At 33.2% G+C, this 18072-nt stretch overlaps 3 protein-coding genes and 1 pseudogene across 3 annotated transcripts; 2 read left to right on the top strand and 2 right to left on the bottom strand.

The window, feature by feature from the left end:
- Positions 1-780: 780 nt before the first annotated feature.
- On the bottom strand, positions 781-1815 carry LOC112099846. Its single transcript, XM_024187344.1, has 2 exons — positions 1345-1815; positions 781-1263 (listed from the first exon to the last, which is right to left on the bottom strand). The coding sequence occupies exons 1-2, from the start codon at positions 1813-1815 to the stop codon at positions 781-783; spliced, it is 954 nt and encodes a 317-aa protein (XP_024043112.1).
- Positions 1816-3476: 1661 nt separating this feature from the next.
- LOC18047481 lies at positions 3477-5852 on the top strand (annotated as a pseudogene).
- Positions 5853-9786: 3934 nt separating this feature from the next.
- On the top strand, positions 9787-12123 carry LOC18047480 (protein SRG1). The gene is made up of 4 exons (XM_006442262.2): positions 9787-10095; positions 10472-10719; positions 10860-11184; positions 11649-12123. Exons 1-4 carry the CDS (start codon positions 9859-9861, stop codon positions 11904-11906), a joined length of 1068 nt encoding a protein of 355 aa, XP_006442325.1. The 5' UTR covers positions 9787-9858; the 3' UTR covers positions 11907-12123.
- Positions 12124-12617: 494 nt separating this feature from the next.
- Positions 12618-17765, bottom strand: LOC112099845 (aldehyde oxidase GLOX1-like). The gene is made up of 2 exons (XM_024187343.1): positions 17618-17765; positions 12618-13240 (listed from the first exon to the last, which is right to left on the bottom strand). Exons 1-2 carry the CDS (start codon positions 17763-17765, stop codon positions 12618-12620), a joined length of 771 nt encoding a protein of 256 aa, XP_024043111.1.
- Positions 17766-18072: the final 307 nt, after the last annotated feature.

Here is an 18072-nt window from a genome sequence, read left to right as displayed (position 1 = left end):
TTCCTCACTGGGATATTTCATGGCATCATACATATTGAACTCTATAACCTCTCCATCAAACTCCATAGTAAGAGTCCCTTTATGTACATCCATTTTAGTTCTAGCAGTTTTAAGAAAAGGTCTTCCTAGCAAAATTGAGACAGAATTAGAGGAGTTATCATCTTTCATATCAAGTACATAAAAATCAGCAGGAAAAACCAACTCATTAACTTGTACTAAGACATCTTCTAATACCCCATCAGGATATGCATTAGACCTATCAGCTAGTTGAATTATCACGCCAGTTTCTTTTAATGCACCAATATTCAAAGACGAATAAATAGAACGAGGCATGACATTAATAGAAGCTCCTAGATCTAACATAGCCTTCTCAACTCTAACACTACTAATTTTGCAAGGGATAGTAAACATACCTGGATCCTTGCACTTGGGAGGTAATTTCTTTTGGAGAACTGCTGAAACATTCTCCCCCATATGAACTCTTTCATCTCCTCTTAATTTTCTCTTGGAGGTGCACAATTCCTTAAGAAATTTAGCATATCGAGGTATTTGTTTTATAGCATCTAATAAGGGAATACTTACCTCAACCTTGCGAAATGTCTCAAGGATGTCTTTCTCTTGTTCCTCCTTCTTGGATTTTACAAACCGGCTTGGAAAAGGAGGAGGTATCAGAATAGGTAGAGGTTTCGCTCTGGTGGGTTGCGCATCTTGAGATTTAGGCATCAATTCATTCTTTTCAAACTCATCTTCTACATGCTCTGTCACTTTCTTACTAGGCTCTTACAACTCCTTCCCACTTCTAAGGATGACAGCATTAACGTTTTGCTTTGGATTCACCTCAGATTGTGAAGGCAATCTCCCTAATACTTGAGACTCCAGACGACTCACTATAGTCGCCAATTGACTCATTTGGTTCTCCAAGTTCTGAATGCTTGCTGTAGTTGCCTGCTGAAATTGTTGAGTGTTAGTCGCAAGCGATTTAACAATTTCTTCAAGAGATATACCTGACTTGGAGGTTGACTGTGGAGGTGCTGGTTGTCTTGGTGGATACTGTTGTGGGAATTCTGATTGCCTAACTCCATAGCTGAAGTTAGGATGATCCTTCCATCCCGGATTGTATGTTTGTGCATAAGGATCATACCTTCTTTGAGGCATGCTTGGAAATCCTCCAACTGCATTGGCTTGTTCAACGGGTTCTTCTTGAAGTGTAGGACACATATCGGTTGAATGACCCATATTGTAACAAATGCCACAAGTCTTCACCTGTTGCACATTACCTACAACAAACTTTTTCACAAGAGAAGTAAGTTTATCTAAACGTTGTTCAACAGAAGAAATATTTACCTCATTCACCTTCCTTGAAATGAGATCTTGCCTGCTGCCAAATTGTTGTGCGTTGGCAGCCATATTTGATATCAACTTCCTTGCTTGAGTAGGGGTCTTGTTCACCAACACGCCTCCACTAGCAGCATCTATCATACTCCTATCCATCAATGACAGTCCTTCGTAAAAATATTGAATAAGAAGTTGATCAGAAATCTGATGCTGAGGACAGTTGGCACACAATTGTTTAAATTGCTCCCAATACTCATACAAAGTCTCCCCAGGAAGTTGTCTGATCCCACAAATGTCTTTTCTGATGTTGGCGGCTCTTGAAGCAGGAAAATACTTCTCGAGGAACTGCTTCTTCAAACCATTCCACGTTGTAATCGATCCAGGAGGCAAGTAGTACAACCAATCTTTAGCTGACCCATCTAAAGAGAAAGGAAAAGCACGCAGCTTAATCTGCTCTTCAGTCACGCCTTGTGGTCTCATACTTGAACACACAACATGAAACTCCTTGAGATGTTTATAAGGATCTTCACCTGCAAAACCATGAAACTTGGGTAACAAATGAATAAGACCAGATTTTAATTCAAAATTTACCTCCAAGTCTACATATTGAATGCAGAGTGGTTGTTGATTCAAGTCTGGTTCAGCTAACTCTCTAAGAGTTCTTTCTACAAGTGCAGGTCTATCCATCACTTGTTCTTCTGAATCGCTAGATGATTCAACTAAATCAGGCACTATATCTGTTTCAGAAAGCAAAGGCGACGAGGATCGTTGCTTAGCTCTCTTCGTCTGTTGTCTCAGCTGGCGAGTTGTCTTCTCAATTTCAGGATCAAACGAAAGTGTACCTGTACGAGAAGAACGAACCATACACCAAGTAAAACGTAAAAAGGATTAAATAAATGACACCAATCCCCGGCAACGACGCTAAAATTTGGTGGTTGTCGAAGCCAACAAAAATAAATTCCTACTCTAAATAAATTGTGTATAGTGATTGAGCAGGGTCGTGTCCACAGAGATCGGTAATTATTTAAATCCTTTTGAAACGTAAAACGTAAAATGGGGGAATTGTTGACAATAATAAAAATCAAATTAAAATAACAAGAATGCAAATTAAAGTTGTAATTCAAATTAGAGAAAGCTCTAGTTGAAGGAATTAACTCAACTTGATTCGACTACTGATCATTGATTCAAATATAGATTATTATTACTCATGAATAGACCGGTTATAGCTACTGAGACCCTCTAATAGCCAATCTCTCCTTAACTAGTCGATAACCAAGGTACGACCGTTGGTTATTTCCCTAATCAATAGACAACCCTAGATACGATCATAGGATTTAATCAATTGACAGCCTGAAAAACCAGAGAGACCCAAATCTTAATCAACACATATGATGATTCATTTAAATTAGATTGTTTATTCTCACAACACAACTCTCTGCTATGTTATTTGTCACAAACATTAAATTCTTCATACGATGAATCCTTTAATTGACAATAGATTAAGTTGATAATTAAATAGTGGCCAATTACCTAATTAACAAATATAATCATGAAAATAATTCAGAGAATAAACAAATACCCAAAAAGCAATAAAACAATTAAAGCACAAGAAATATCTCACAGTAGTAATGAATCAAAGTTTCATTAACCTTCAACCAGAAAAATAAGTTTAGTTATTCATAGAGCGAAGAGAAAAGATTAAATCTAGGGTTTCTTTCTTTTTCTCCAATCCAAAAAATCCCCATTTTTCACAATAGATTCCTCTCTTAAATACTCTCTCTCTCTTCTCTTTTAGAATTCTATTTAAAATAAAATACTAATATCTGAAATATTAAATTCATAATTATAAAAATAACCAAAAATACAAAACACGTTAAACTAAAAACTGCAGGTCCGCAGTTGACAGCACGCGCCCACGCCTTATCAACAAAGTTATTCTAACGCTCATAATTTCTCCAAGAGAACAATCCTCCTTAAACATCATCTTTTAGCTCAATTTTATCACCAATCAATAGAATTGCACCTACAAAAGTAAAACACAAGTAAAACATTATTATTAAGTGCAAAACATCGATATTAAGGGAAGTAAACAATGCAAAACTAGTGCATAAATTGCACTCTAACAGTGGCGAACGTGAGTCATGGGAGGCCAAATTCTCAGGGAGGTTATAAAAAGGGCAAACAAAGAAGGTAAAAAGGTTGGACATCAAAACATTAAAAAATTAACTAAAATTCTTATTGAAACCTCGGGAGAATTCAAACAAATTACAATACTTTAGAAATAGTGATAGAGCCACAAGATTAGTGGCAAGGATTTTCTACAGTAAACCCGAATTGTTGACTTGAGCGTCGAAGGGTTTACGCCGGAAAAATCCCCGACGTGTTCTGACAGGTTTTTGTGTGCGTAGGAGCTTAAAGAAGAAAAGCAGCAAACCTTTTGGTCTGATATAGCCAGAAGAAGCAGCACGAAATCATCCCCAACCAACCATAAATTCAACTGTTGAAGAGGAATCCTGATCGTGCACGAGCAGACCCGAAATCCTGTACCAACACCTACTTTAGTTGTCCCTCCCAAATACATAAGATCAGACCAAGATGCAGCAACCATCATTTCTGACGATGCTTTGGTTTCAAAGTAAGCCGCATAAAAATTTTGAATTGGGGATTCTTGATCATCTTTTAGAATTGAGTGATATTAATTGTAACCGTCCCCGTTGGCTTGTGCACCATCTAATTTGCTTCTTACAAAGAAGTGAAAACTTATAAACAAATTTGTAAACCATAATAGTGTTTTAATGCTACTGCAATATTCTTAGTTAATTTAGTGACAAGTAACAAATGCTTTTATTAATATCTAAATCAGCCAAATAATTTTCACTGTCTCAATAAAATACCTTGACCGGCACGAACTTAGAGGCACTGCCGACTGTTGTCATCTTTGCTATTTTTCTTTTATGAATTGTTTCAGATGATAAATCATGGAGTGAGCTCTGCATTTCTAGAGAAAGTAAAGAAGGAGGTTCACGAATTCTTCAACCTCAGAATGGAAGAAAAGAAAAAATATTGGCAGCGTCCAGAAGATCTAGAAGGATTTGGGCAAGCATATGTTTTATCTGAGGAACAAAAGTTTGTTTGGGGCGATGGTTTCATCATGACCACTCTTCCGGTCAATCTGAGGAAACCACACTTATTTCCTAAGCTCCCTCTTCCCCTCAGGTTCTCTCTCTGTCTCTTTCTGGTAAATCTGTGTGCGTACGCTAGTGTGTTTTAGTCCAGTTTAGGTCCTTGATTTTTATTTGCAAACATTGAGAAGAACAAATTAAACCTTCTGTCTAATGTTTTATCTTCTTTTTTATTGTAGAGACACATTGGAAGCTTACTCAATGGAGTTAAAATCTCTAACCATGAATCTGATATTGAAAATGGGAAAAGTTTTAAACATCAAAAAGAGGAAGAAATGAAAAACTTCTTTGAAAATGGACTGCAAGTAATGAGGATGAACTATTACCCTCCATGTCCTCAGCCTGAGAAGGTTGCGGGTCTCACGCCTCACTCTGATGGCTGTGGTCTTACCATTCTGCTACAGATCAATGAAGTAGAAGGTCTCCAGATAAAGAAAGATGGAATGTGGATTCCTCTTACTCCCCTCCCAAATGCTTTCCTCGTTAACGTTGGAGACATTATGGAGGTAATAATTATAGTAAATTAGCTTAACTTGGCATTAACATCAGAATACAGGTTGGGATTTCTGTTTCAGCCTTTAACTGGCCCTTTAGGATACTTGTATTGACTCCTCATTTTTCTTAAAAGTATTAATTTACCAAACTTACACAGTTAATGAAAGAAATACTGTTTTAGTTACCTTTCTGAACATTTCAACTGAAACTCATGTAAAACTATGAAGCTAATGAACAACTTCAACATTTTTGAGCTCTACTTTATTGATTGTTCATGAAATGCCCTGAAAATGCTGCAAATGTTGGAAAAAAACAGATCCATTTGATGATCAACTTTTAGAATTTATTTTGTTAATAAAAGTTGAAGATCAAGTATGACTTAGCTAATGTGCCTTGAGAATTTTACATGGAAGATTATAACCAATGGGAAATACCGCAGTATTGAGCATCGTGCAACTGTAAATTCTGTACAAGAAAGACTCTCTGTTGGCACATTTTACTACACGAGATATGATGGTGAAGTATACCCAGCATCCAGTTTGATCTCTGAAAAAGCACCGGCATTGTTTAGAAGATTGACAGTAGAAGAATACCTCAGTGGTAGGTTTGCTCGTGAGCTTAGGGGAAAATCTTATCTGGATGTCTTGAGAATTCAACATGGTCAAGGCTAATGTATGTTTATTTGGATTATGGAGTATGGCGCAAAAACTGAGTATACAACGTGCTCATAATATGTGCTTATATTGGATCAGTATCTTTCTTGAAATAGGTTTTTTGGATGCTAGTCATGATTTTGTGAGATTGCAAGTGATGCGTACTTGACTATCATTCAATTTTTTTTTTTTTTTTCTGTGGCAACTATACTTCTTCATTTATGGTAAGTGGTGGTTGCTCAATGAGTTAAGCAATCAACCTATTCACGAACCATATCAAGTAGCAGTTTGGACTTGATTCAACTCAGACTGGTTACTCGGACTCTGTTGATATTTGAGTTTAGCTCCGGTTCTATTCTGTTATAAAGATGGGATTATATGTTTGCAAAGTGAAATTTATAGTTTGGAACAGTGACTTTCCGATGGAAATGTCTCTTTATTGTTGCAAATAAACATGTGAAGAAAGTGAGACTGCTCGTGAGTCTGCTACTCTAGTTATGGGTTACTTACGTGACTGCTTGAGCTAAGTAATAACGGCGTGCCTCCCAAGTATAAATATAGAGGCCAAGGCTGTGTGACAGGCCAACTTGAGATTGCATTTTCCTGGAGTACAGAGAGAAATAGAGTTTGACTACTGGCTCATTCTCTTTGTGCATTTTTGCACCGTAACTGTATACGCCATTCCTTGATTAGTAAGAATCCCTCTAATCTCTTTCACCTGTAGGCGTAAGCTGAACCACGTAACCTCTGTGTTCTTCATCTTGGGTTCTTCCATTTGTATAATTGCTGTTCTTGATCTATGTTTGTTACAAATTGATCAAGAATCTCTGTGGAGTTTGGTAATTGCGATTACAAAACAGAACGCTCTAGTCTTCTAACTGCGAGCAAGTTTACTTCAAATGTTTCTCTAGCGTTTTTGACACTAGTAACAGACTTGCTTTTGGTCCAAGGAATTTGCTGATTAGTACAGCGGACAGCTGTCATGTGTGGGTAACCTGATTGCATTTTGCGACCGAGGTGACAGGTGACAAAATCTATACCAAAACACCGTTGTTTTGAGGGTCCGCCTAAGTTACATTTAATGTAACTTGCGGTCAATCTGTAAAAATTCATCCCGCCCTACAATTTATTTATAAGTATTATAAAACTTTTTGGATTATAAAATTTTGTTTAGCCCCTTATACTCAATTTTATTTTATTGAAACCCTAGAGTATGAATTCGCCCCCTATAATTTTAAATTCCTAAAATAACCTCTATTTAATTAAAAAACATAATTATTATCAAATGAATTATAATTATAACTATTATTCTATTATAATCATAAATATAATTATATTTTTTAAATAGATTATTATTGTTATTATTAATAACAAGAATAAAAAGTGTTATAATTAATTAATCTATTAACAATAATTAATAATAATTTTTTGTTAAATTGTTAATAATAATAATAATAATTAACGATAATTATTATTAATAATTAATTTTTGAATAATAATAACAATAAAAATAATAAAAATATAAAATAATAATTATGATTAAAATTAATGAATGATTTTATAGCAAATGGTTATAATTTAACTCATTCGGATTTTGATTCTAAGATAAAGTAAATACATAAATGGTAATAAAGTTCATTTTAATTACGATTCTTGCAGTTCAAGCAAATAAATTATTCAATTAGACCACTCTATATTATTTATAATTTATTCATAAGTATTATGAATTTTATAGTGCATTCACTAAATATGAATCAAATTTACCTGGAAACATAATGAATTACAATTACAATAGCTAGAATCAAAATGAGGAATTAGAATTAGAATAATTTATTTACTTAAACTACAGAAATCGTAATTAGAATGAGTTGTGTTACTATTTATCTGTTTATTTTGTCTTAGAATCAAAATCAGAATGAGTTAAATTGTAACATTGCTATAAAATTATTAACTAATTTTTATCATAATTATTATTTTGTATTTTAATTATTGTTATTGTTATTATTATTCAAAAATTAATTATTAATAATAAATTTCATTAATTATTATTATTATTAACAATTTAATGAAACATTATTATTAATTATTGTTAATAGATTAATTAATTATAATACTTTTTATTCTTGTTATTAATAATAAAAATAATAATCTATTTAAAGAATATAATTATATTTATGATTATAATAAAATAATAGTTATTAGTTAAATGGAGGTTATTTTAAAAATTTAAAATTATAAGGGGCGAATTCGTACTCTAGGGTTTTAATAAAATAAAATTAAGTGTAAGGGATTAAACAAAATTTTACAATCCAAAATAATATTACCAATACATTATAAATAATATAGAGTATGGGGGCTGGCTGAATTTTTATTGGCTGGCGACCCTTGTTGGGTTTTGAATATTTGAAACAACTAAAATGACTGTTTTGGTGTCACCCATTTGTCTAAGTCGCAATTTTTAATAACAACAAAGGGTATGGACCGGCATTTAGTTAATGAGATTTCATCGCCACTGAACCTTAAAATAAAGGAGCTTGCTATGTTACGGGTTATACACACCCAATGGTTAGCAGCCATGTGTCCTCAGGAGAGAGAAAAGGCATTGAAATACAAGCAATGGGAGCTGGCAGCCACTGGGTATGATCCGTAACTCAACCAACTCCTAAAATAAAATTCTAGTGTGCCAATTTTTTCAAATAATGTCAGCTGGACAACTATCACGCGGCATTGCCAATTTTTTATTTTTCTTTTCGGGTCCGCCTACTGTGCAAAGGTTGCACGGTACCTAAATTTTGTTTTTTTTCTGATTTAGCCAATAGATCTAATGGCTAAAGTGTTCAACGGCTGAGATGTGTTTAATTAATTATTAATACTTAACTCCATACTACTGTTTATTATAAAATCATAAAAACTAAAGTTTTTAAATATTTACTTAAGGCAAAATAATAATAATGACAATAGTATTACTTAAAATGAAAAAAATCTATAAACTTTAATAATGCTAATGATGATGATGTTGATAACATTAATAATAATATAATAATTAGAATAATAAATTTAATAAAATTTGATAATATTACTATTAATAAAATAATAATAATTATTATTATTAATTAAAAGAATAAAGTTAATATATTTTAATAATAGTAATAAAATTAATAAATAATAATAATAACTTAATTAAAGTAATTGTAACAATTAAAATAATAAAATTAATTAGTTTCATAATAATAATAATAATAATTAATGAAAGCAATAATAATACATAATAATTAAAATATTAAAATTAATAATTTTAATAATATTACTATTAATAAAATAATTATTATTATTAATAATGATTAAAATAATAAAGTTAATATATTTTAATAATAGTAATAAAAATAACAAAATTAATAAATAATAATAAATTAATAATGACTTAATTCAAGTAATTGTAACAATAAAATAATAAAATTAATTAATTTCATAATAATAATAATAATAATAATAATTGATGACAGCAACAATAATACATAATAATTAAATTAATAAATTAATAAATTTTAATGATAATAACAATATTAATAATGATGACATTTATGGTAGTAATAATAATACATGACAATAATCAAAATAATAAATTTTAATAATAATAACAATAATATTAATATAATAATAATAATGACATTAATAAATATTAATAATAGTAACAGTTAAATTTTTTTTAAATCTATTTTTATCCCAAAAGAGGAGTCATATATAAAAATTTGTAACTTGTAATGTTTATTCAATTTTTTTATAAAATATAAGTATTGAGATGTAATTAATTGAAAAAGATAAAATTAAGTGGTACGGTACAACCGTTGCATCATAATTTCATCCTTTTCTCTATTTTCAAGAATCGGAAGATTCTCGCAAAATTATTATCCAAGTCAGTGACGTGCTTTATTTTTTCAACTGTTTAAATCAGTCACGTGCTTTGTTTTTTCAACTGTTCCAGTCAGTCACGTGCTTTGTTTTTTCAACTGTCCAAGTCAGTCACGTGCTTTGTTTTTTCAACTGTTTAGGTAGACGATGCTGACCAGTGGGTAAAAGCTGGTATAACAAAGGAAATGGTAAAAGCTGTTATTTACTTGAGCCCAATCCGATGTTTATAAAAAGAGCTGTAGTGTAGTTGAGCAAATTGGTGTGACCAAAAAAAGAAGAATAAAATGGCCAAGTACGGAGGTTCTTTGCTTGTTCCTTCTGTTCAAGAATTAGCCGAGAATCCTATGGTAGCTGTTCCTCCCAGATACATACGTCCTGAGCAAGATGCACCTGTCATTTCTGACAATACTTTGATCTCAAAGTTTCCAGTTATTGACATGCAGAGCTTGCTTTCTGAAGAATCAGTGGATTCTGAATTGGCCAACCTTGACTTCGCTTGCAGAGAATGGGGTTTTTTCCAGGTAACAGACGAGACATGTTAAACTTGCAGCTTTGAGATGTTTTATTGCTTCATACAATCACACATGGAATTAAGTCAGAGTTTGGTTAGGTATTTATGCAAAGGAATCCCTTGTAAGATTTTACGTACTCTGTATTTGGTTTGGTACCTTGAAAAAATTATGCTTTAATCCAAATATATAAAAGAAACAACATGGCAAATTTTGGTCTACTCTGCACGTTCGCGCTAATTTGAAGACACGTTTGAAGTAATGCTGAGATTATCATGCTGTTGTACGGTTTGCTAATTCAAATGTATGACCAAACTTAATGATATTCTAGGTAACACTACTACTACATTAAACACTTGGCAATTATTCTTTTCTGCATTTATTTCAGTTGGTCAATCATGGAGTGAGTTTGGCGTTAGTAGACAAAGTGAAGAAAGAGATACAGGAATTCTTCAATCTCAGCATGGAAGAGAAGAAAAAATATTGGCAGTATCCCGGAGAAGTAGAAGGATTTGGACAAGCCTTTGTTGTATCTGAGGAACAAAGGCTTGACTGGGGAGACCTGTTCTTCATGACCACTCTTCCTGTCCATCTGAGGAAACCCCACTTGTTTCCTAAGCTCCCTCCTTCTCTCAGGTTCTCTTTCTCTCTCTAATTCGAGTGTGTGTGTTCTGTTCTGTTAAGTGATTGTGTAATCCAGTGCAGGCTCCGCATTGATTTTAGTATCCAGCTGCTACTGGCCTACTGGTATGTTCACACCTTCCTTTTCTATGTAGGGATACGTTGGAAGTTTACTCAACGGAAGTAAATGCTCTAGCGATGAATTTAATATCGAGAATGGCAAAAGTCTTACATATCAAGGATGAGGAAGTGAGAGAATTCTTCGAAAATGGATTGCAATCAATGAGGATGAACTATTATCCTCCATGTCCTCAACCGGGGAAAGTTATGGGCCTTACACCCCATTCTGATAGCGTTGCACTTACCATTCTCCTACAAATCAATGAAGCTGAAGGTCTCCAGATTAAGAAGGATGGAAAGTGGTTTCCTGTTCGGCCGCTGCCAAATGCTTTTATTGTCAACATTGGAGACATGCTGGAGGTAATGCTCGAATAAACTTCCCTAACTTGCTATTTTAACAGTAGATCAGGTACTTTCTCATTGAGTTAACATCCTCAGGATGTAGAAACCACATAGCAGTAACAGCATGGTCATCAATTACAGGTTGAGGACTCTGTTTCAGCATTAAAAATGGCCATTTTCAGATTAGTTCCAGTGCTTACTTTTCTTCAATAATCACTTAAATCTCATTATCTAGAAGAACAGTATCACTACTTTGTGTGGGACAGTCAGTTACTGACTCAGATTTGATTGTCTCCAATATGTTTAAGCTTCACGTCCATTATTTTCTGTCTCAAATATGAAATGCCCTTGAAATATTATGTGATGCTGCATATGTTAATTGGCTTGATGCTATCTGAACCTCCTATAGAATTGATTCCGTTTGAGTAGAAGATCAAAAATCAGAACTAGGTCACACGGCTTTTGTGAATTTTGCATGGCAGGTAATAACGAATGGAGTATACCCTAGCATTGAGCATCGTGCAGTAGTAAACTCTGAGCAAGAAAGACTCTCCATTGCCACTTTTCACTTGGTGAAATATGATGGTGAAGTAGGTCCAGCACCCAGTTTGATCACTGAGAAAACACCAGCATTGTTCAGAAGAGTGACAACTGAAGAGTTCCTCAAGGCCGTCTTCTCTCGTGAGCTTCACGAAAAATCTCTTTTGGATTACATGAGAATAGAACACAGTCAGGTCTAAGGCCAGTTTATTTGAGTTGTGAAAGAGTGAAAGATCTAGTCAAAAAACATCAAATGACAGGTGCTCTTAAGATCGTGTCAGTATTAGAAAGAAGAAATAAGTTCTACAAAAACAGTAAGAAGACTGGTAATCCCATGGTCATCGTGTTGATTATGTTTTAATGTAACTCAGATTATGTGAAATAAAGGTACCATGTCTCAAGTTTTAACGAGCACAATCATATAACTTTGGTTCTACATGAAAGAATTATTACACACATGCGCGGACCCAATTAAGGTGTAGGAAGGGCTTCAGTCCCCCTGGACCATTAAGTTTTCTTTTAAATGTACCCTAAGTTTCTTCTGAAAACGTTAGATAAAATAATTTGGATATATTTTTCATATATTAAAAGACTTGTAATTCAATGGTAAGAGTGTTATTTAATGATTTCAAAACCTTGGTTCAAACCTCATTAGCTACATTATTTTCTTAAAAAAATATTTTGTGAAAACTACTTCGAAAAATGATATTTTCACGCATTTAAAAAGCATCATTTATTACTATTATTATTTAGAATTTAAAAAAAAAAGTAATAAAATTTGAGTTTATAAGACTTAAAATATATTCAAGTGAACATTAAAAAAATCTAAGTTAAATAAAATTTTTTGAACTAAGCCCCCCTCATTTTAATTTCTGAGTCCGCCACTGATTACACACAAGCACGAGTAGTAGTCAAGCAGAAGCAGCAGCACAAATTGGAACTGAAAGCAGGACCTTATCTGAACCTACATGGCCACGCACTTCTTTATAAACAACATAAAGAAGATAGTATCCAGGAGGACCAAATGTACCAGATGATGGTGCGTCAGCTGTTATTCTGTGAAATCCAGGCAATATGTTGTTAATTACATCAACTAAATTTAACATAACCAGCCTCTGATTCATTGAGATACCATGCGTCGTAAAAGCTGGCGCGTACATTGTGACCTGAAGATCATCCTTATTTAATCTCAACTCGTTTGATCTAACCTTCATTGACAACCTTTCACTGTAGTTGATCACCTTGTCTGAAAACTCAACCATTATTTGTTGCCTAAGCCCTGCCAACAATGGATCGAAATAAGTAGGCGAAAATTTCTCTACCCCTGGCTCTATTGGGTACTTCACATTATATTTGTAACCATCATTATTGTTGCTGCCTGCAACAAGATTTCTATTCGGTAACAGCACAGATGATGAATGGTACATTTTTGGAATAGTCGTGGCAGCCAATTCCTCAAACCTTTCCGGCTCTGCTGCGTTAGGCCTGTTTAAAACTGGCACGAAATTTGGGTCCTCTTCATTGTTCCAGGCTGCTGTTCCGATTTTGCACCGTTAAGCTGTTGGGATTATGTGCTCTTTTAAAAGCATAATAATTTATTTTTTTATTAATAAAATATTTGAGATATCTTCAATTGCATAGATATCTTCAATTGCATAAATATATTGAATAAGGTCCATTTAATCATATTATATGTATTTATGTGATCATCATATGGATTCACAGAAGACATAAATACAAGTTATTTTATGATTAAATAAATTAAGTTCTCAGTTGATAAATAGAATTGAGCGCTCTATTTATGTTTAGACCTTAGTAAATTCATTGAATAATTTGTCTTAATCATGTATGAATTTACTGATATAGTTTGACTACATTGAGTTGAATCACATATGAGATTTAATTAACCTTAAAATGACTGTCAGACTTATTAAATCTCATAGGCATTGATTTTACTGTAATCTTAACCTTGAGTTAGTTATAATTTCATGATTTTCCATTTGAGTTACTAATGGGCCGACACACACTTGGAGTCAAGATTACCCGGTATCTTGGTGGGAGCAATTATGAGTATTCGAGTCATAGATTAACAATATAGAATTTGTACAACACATCTCTTGATGGGTTTTCGGCACTTGATCGTAGAATTCTCTGACCAGAGTGTGTCAACATATTTAGTATGTTGAAAATAATCATTAAAGAAAATCAGTAAGTATCAAGGAACAAGATGCTATTAAATTGATTGGACATTTGAGATATCGATTTAATTAACGATGCGGTACAAAGGATTATGCAGTAAAGAAATCAATGTGGCATGGGTCGAATTATTATTCAAGAACACTATCCTAGATAGCATGCAATTATGGAAGTCAATTCCAATATTTTGGTGGAGTAGATTTGGAATTAAATAATTGAGATAGTTTAGTTATAGGGTTAATTATTGTAGCCACTATTGTATGTACCCTTATAATCCCCGAGTTAGCTTATTTAATTGACTGCGCCGCTACTAGATTAATAAGCAAGATAACTAGTTATTTTGGTTAAAAGCCTAAATATATTATTTAGTGGGAGACTCCATATAATTTGCTTGTGTCTAAGGAGCCTTGTGTTATTTTACAAGGTGGGCCATTATGACAAGAAGAAGTAGCGTTACTTTTGATTGTATTATTTTTTAATTAAAATCAAATTTGATTTAATAGAATTAAAAAAATATAAAAATATGGAACCTAGGGTTTCCACTAAATAGAGGTATAAAAGGGCTTGTTTTCTCCAAAAAGGAGTGAGCCACATTATACAGATCAAGAAAAAAAGATTTTTCCTCTCTAATTTTGAGAGAAATATTTTCTCTTGCTAGTTGCTTTTAGTAGTGATAAAAGCGCTCACACGTCAAGTGCAAAACAAACCTAAGTCATAACCCGAAAGATTATTTGGCAACAGATCGTGATCTAACCAGCGTAGTGGTGACGAATCGTGATCTAACAGGCGTAGTGGTGATAGATCGTAATCTGGGAAGCCTGAATTAATTTCAATTGTTCATCTTCTCGGATTGTCAAGGTGTGATTTTCTAAATTATGTATTCCTATATATTGTATGAGATCAGTCCTAATCATTTTTATTAAAATTTAAAAAATTGATTTTTCTCCAACATAAGCATCAAAACATCTCCAGTTGAGAGAATCATCATGTCCCCCACTACACGAGGGGATGCCATTTTCTCGATCTTCCAGGTTGGATTATATTATGTGATTTTGATTCTTCTACTGTCTTGCAATGCCAGCAAGAACCATTTCTGAATCTTGGCATAGTAAAATGGATCCTGCTTTGCACCTCCGCAAATCAATACCTCAACATTTTTTACTTTTTTTGTTTCCAGGATATAGTTTCTATTAGAAACAGAGCAGACATTCCTGAAGTCGGGTAGTTTCGGGACAAACCAGGAAGTTCAGGAAACTCCAGACTAATTTGTTAAAGGCAGGATCTGTTAGCCTATATGGCTATAAATATTGATTTTGATGATAACAAGCCACATGTGTTGATTAAACAAAGATTTATAAATTGTGCTTTTATAATAAGAAAATGATGTTATGGAATTACAGTGTTTTGGACTAAAATGAAAGTATTTTAAAACCTTTGATATTGTTTTAAAATTTCGAATTTGGATATATTTGAAATTATTTAAATATTTTAGGTCATTCTATAATTTCACATAGTTTGGGTGAAATCATAATTTCAAAAAGTTTTGGGATTAACAAGGTATTATTTAGAAATTCTGAAATTTGATATATTTGAAAGCTTTCATAACGTTTTGGGCCATAATATAGTTTTATAAAGTTTTGAGGTCAAACTGTAATTTTAAAAAATATTTCACTGTAGCAGTTATGTAGCAAGCGGCTAATCGGATATGGTAAGCGGCAATCTGGATTTTGAACAATAAGCTTTTGGAGCATAAACGGTTGTCCGGATATTGTAAGCAGCATCCCAGATGTTCTGAAATTCAAATTTTTATTGTAACGGTAACATAAAAGTGGCTAACCGAATTCTGAAAGCGGCAAGCCGATTATCATCAGAAAACACATAACGGCTAGTTTTTGGGCTCAAACTATATAAACTCAAATCCAATTCATTTTCAAGCTCTCTAGCAAGCATAAACAAAAAGCACATGAGATATCTTGAGCTCTCAATTCGCAAATCATAAAACATTGAATCATCTCTTGTTCTTCATTTTGAATATCTACTCTTTGAGTGAGTTTTGTTGTAACTTTCATTTCTTCATCTTAATTGTAAGTGTTTGAGTGTGTGAGACACTTGAGTGAAAAGATTAGGAGATAATTTCTTTGTTGTAAAGGTTCATTGACACCTTGAAGTCAATTGTAAACGTTTGAAGCCTTGGAAATGCTTTGATAATGAAATCTTCAAGCTTGGATCGCTTGGAGGCGTGGACGTAGGCGCGGATTGTCAAACCATGTAAAAATTTGTGTGTTTGTTTCTCTTCTCCCTTACTCATTTGTTATTGTGCTTTTATTGAACTTATTGCTTTCGAATTTATTAAGGCGTTAGATTGGATTATTGTGTGGCTTTGTTAGGATAATTTTTAAAATATCAATTCACCCCCCCCCCCTCTTGGGTTGCACACTTATATTTCAGGATCAAGCAAGATGGAGCGGTTGTTTGAGAAAATGAATAGGTTTCCGTTAGGAGAGAGGTGGACAAAAGGGTGTAAATTATTCTCCAATTTAAAAAAAGCCTAATCGTCAACTTCAAAAAGTTAGTCGTTGGTGTTTTTTAGCAAGGGTAAGAAGATGACTTGCTTATTGGATTGTCCTTCTGGTGGAATATATTCGTAGCTAAAAGTACCACGGCCACCGACCAGGATGAGGCCCCCGTCAGGATAAGGTCACCTGTGTTGAGTACCTTCAATGTCAAAGGTACAAGGCACTGTAAATTTCTTGAACCAAAAAGGAAATTTGTATAAAGTTTCAAGTATGCAAGTTTCACATTCTAGATTACAAAAATATGTTTTCGCGAAATAGGAGTGCTGATACAAAAAAGATCATTGTTGAGTAGTTTGTAAAATTTTTTTGCTGATACAAAAGATCTGAGGCTCAAATCAAGTTCATAGAAATAAGGAGGTATAGTTACCAGTCGCTCTATACTTATAAAATGAAAACGATATTGTTGAGTATATAAAGATGATACCATCTGGGATTAGCCAACGCTATTGGGCTTTCTCTCTAGTGAAAGATAATTAAGATTGTTTGTTTTAAGAGAAAGTTTTCAGAGAAAGAATGATTTTATTACTTCAAGATTTTTTTCTCATTCAATCAACAATTGAATCAACACATCTTTATATACACAAGACTGTAAAAATAATTATAACTAACTTCAATTACAAATCATTTTAAGATAATTACATTCTGTTACACATACATTAAACGACCAACTACAAACTTAACAACTTATGCTAATTTGTCAACTTTCTTAACTAATTCTAGTGAGTTGGCACTGCTAACTTGTTTTAGCTGACTGAGGTTGGAGCTTCTTCTCCTTCTTATACTTTGTGAATTCAGCACAATTAGCTTTCTTAACAGCCCTCTTAAACTTAAGGGGCATGGATGAACATTGAGTTTGGACTGTAGGTAATTGAAATGAATAAATGCGAGATGTTTGGTCATGATATCATCAATTTGTTCTCCACAAGGAATGTACTGAATGTTTAGCTCCCCTGCAATCACTTTGTTTCTGATAAAATGTATATAAAGCTCAATATGTTTGTCCTTGAATGAAAAATAGGATTATGAGCCAATTTAATGCCAAATAATAGGTGTCTCTGCACAACATACTCTAATATCAGAAAAAAAAAATTGTAACCAGTTTATCTCTGCACTAGCTGCAGTTAAGGCTCTATATTCACCTTCTGAACTTGATCTAACAATTACTGATTGTTTCTTGGATGACAATGATATCAGATTGTTGCCCAAATAGATGTAATAAGCACCAACAGATTTTCTATCATCTAAATCACAGGCCCAATCTGCATCAGTGAGCCCTGTAAGCTTCATCTCTCCATGTTGAACAAATTTAAGTCCATAATCTTGTGGACTTCAAGTATATAAGCTCTCTCTTACATGTTACAAGATGTTGCATTATAGGAGTGGAAACATATAACTTGTTTACAGCAAAAGTGTTGAGTGTTAGAAAATGTATATTTATAAAGGAGAAAATCATCATTTTACATTTCAAGTCTTACTAACAACCCTTACTTTTATGTATTTAAGGTTCTTGTAATTTAATTATGTATGTTTTATTTTAATTAAGTATTTTGTGTATTTTAGGGGCATCATAGTCATTTCACAATAAACGAGAGAT

Source organism: Citrus clementina, unplaced genomic scaffold (genome assembly GCF_000493195.1).
Source record: "Citrus clementina cultivar Clemenules unplaced genomic scaffold, Citrus_clementina_v1.0 scaffold_3, whole genome shotgun sequence".
NCBI classification, from domain to species: Eukaryota; Viridiplantae; Streptophyta; class Magnoliopsida; order Sapindales; family Rutaceae; genus Citrus; species Citrus x clementina.
Note: the sequence above shows the minus strand (reverse complement) of the source record. Positions and strands in the feature narration are given on the sequence as shown.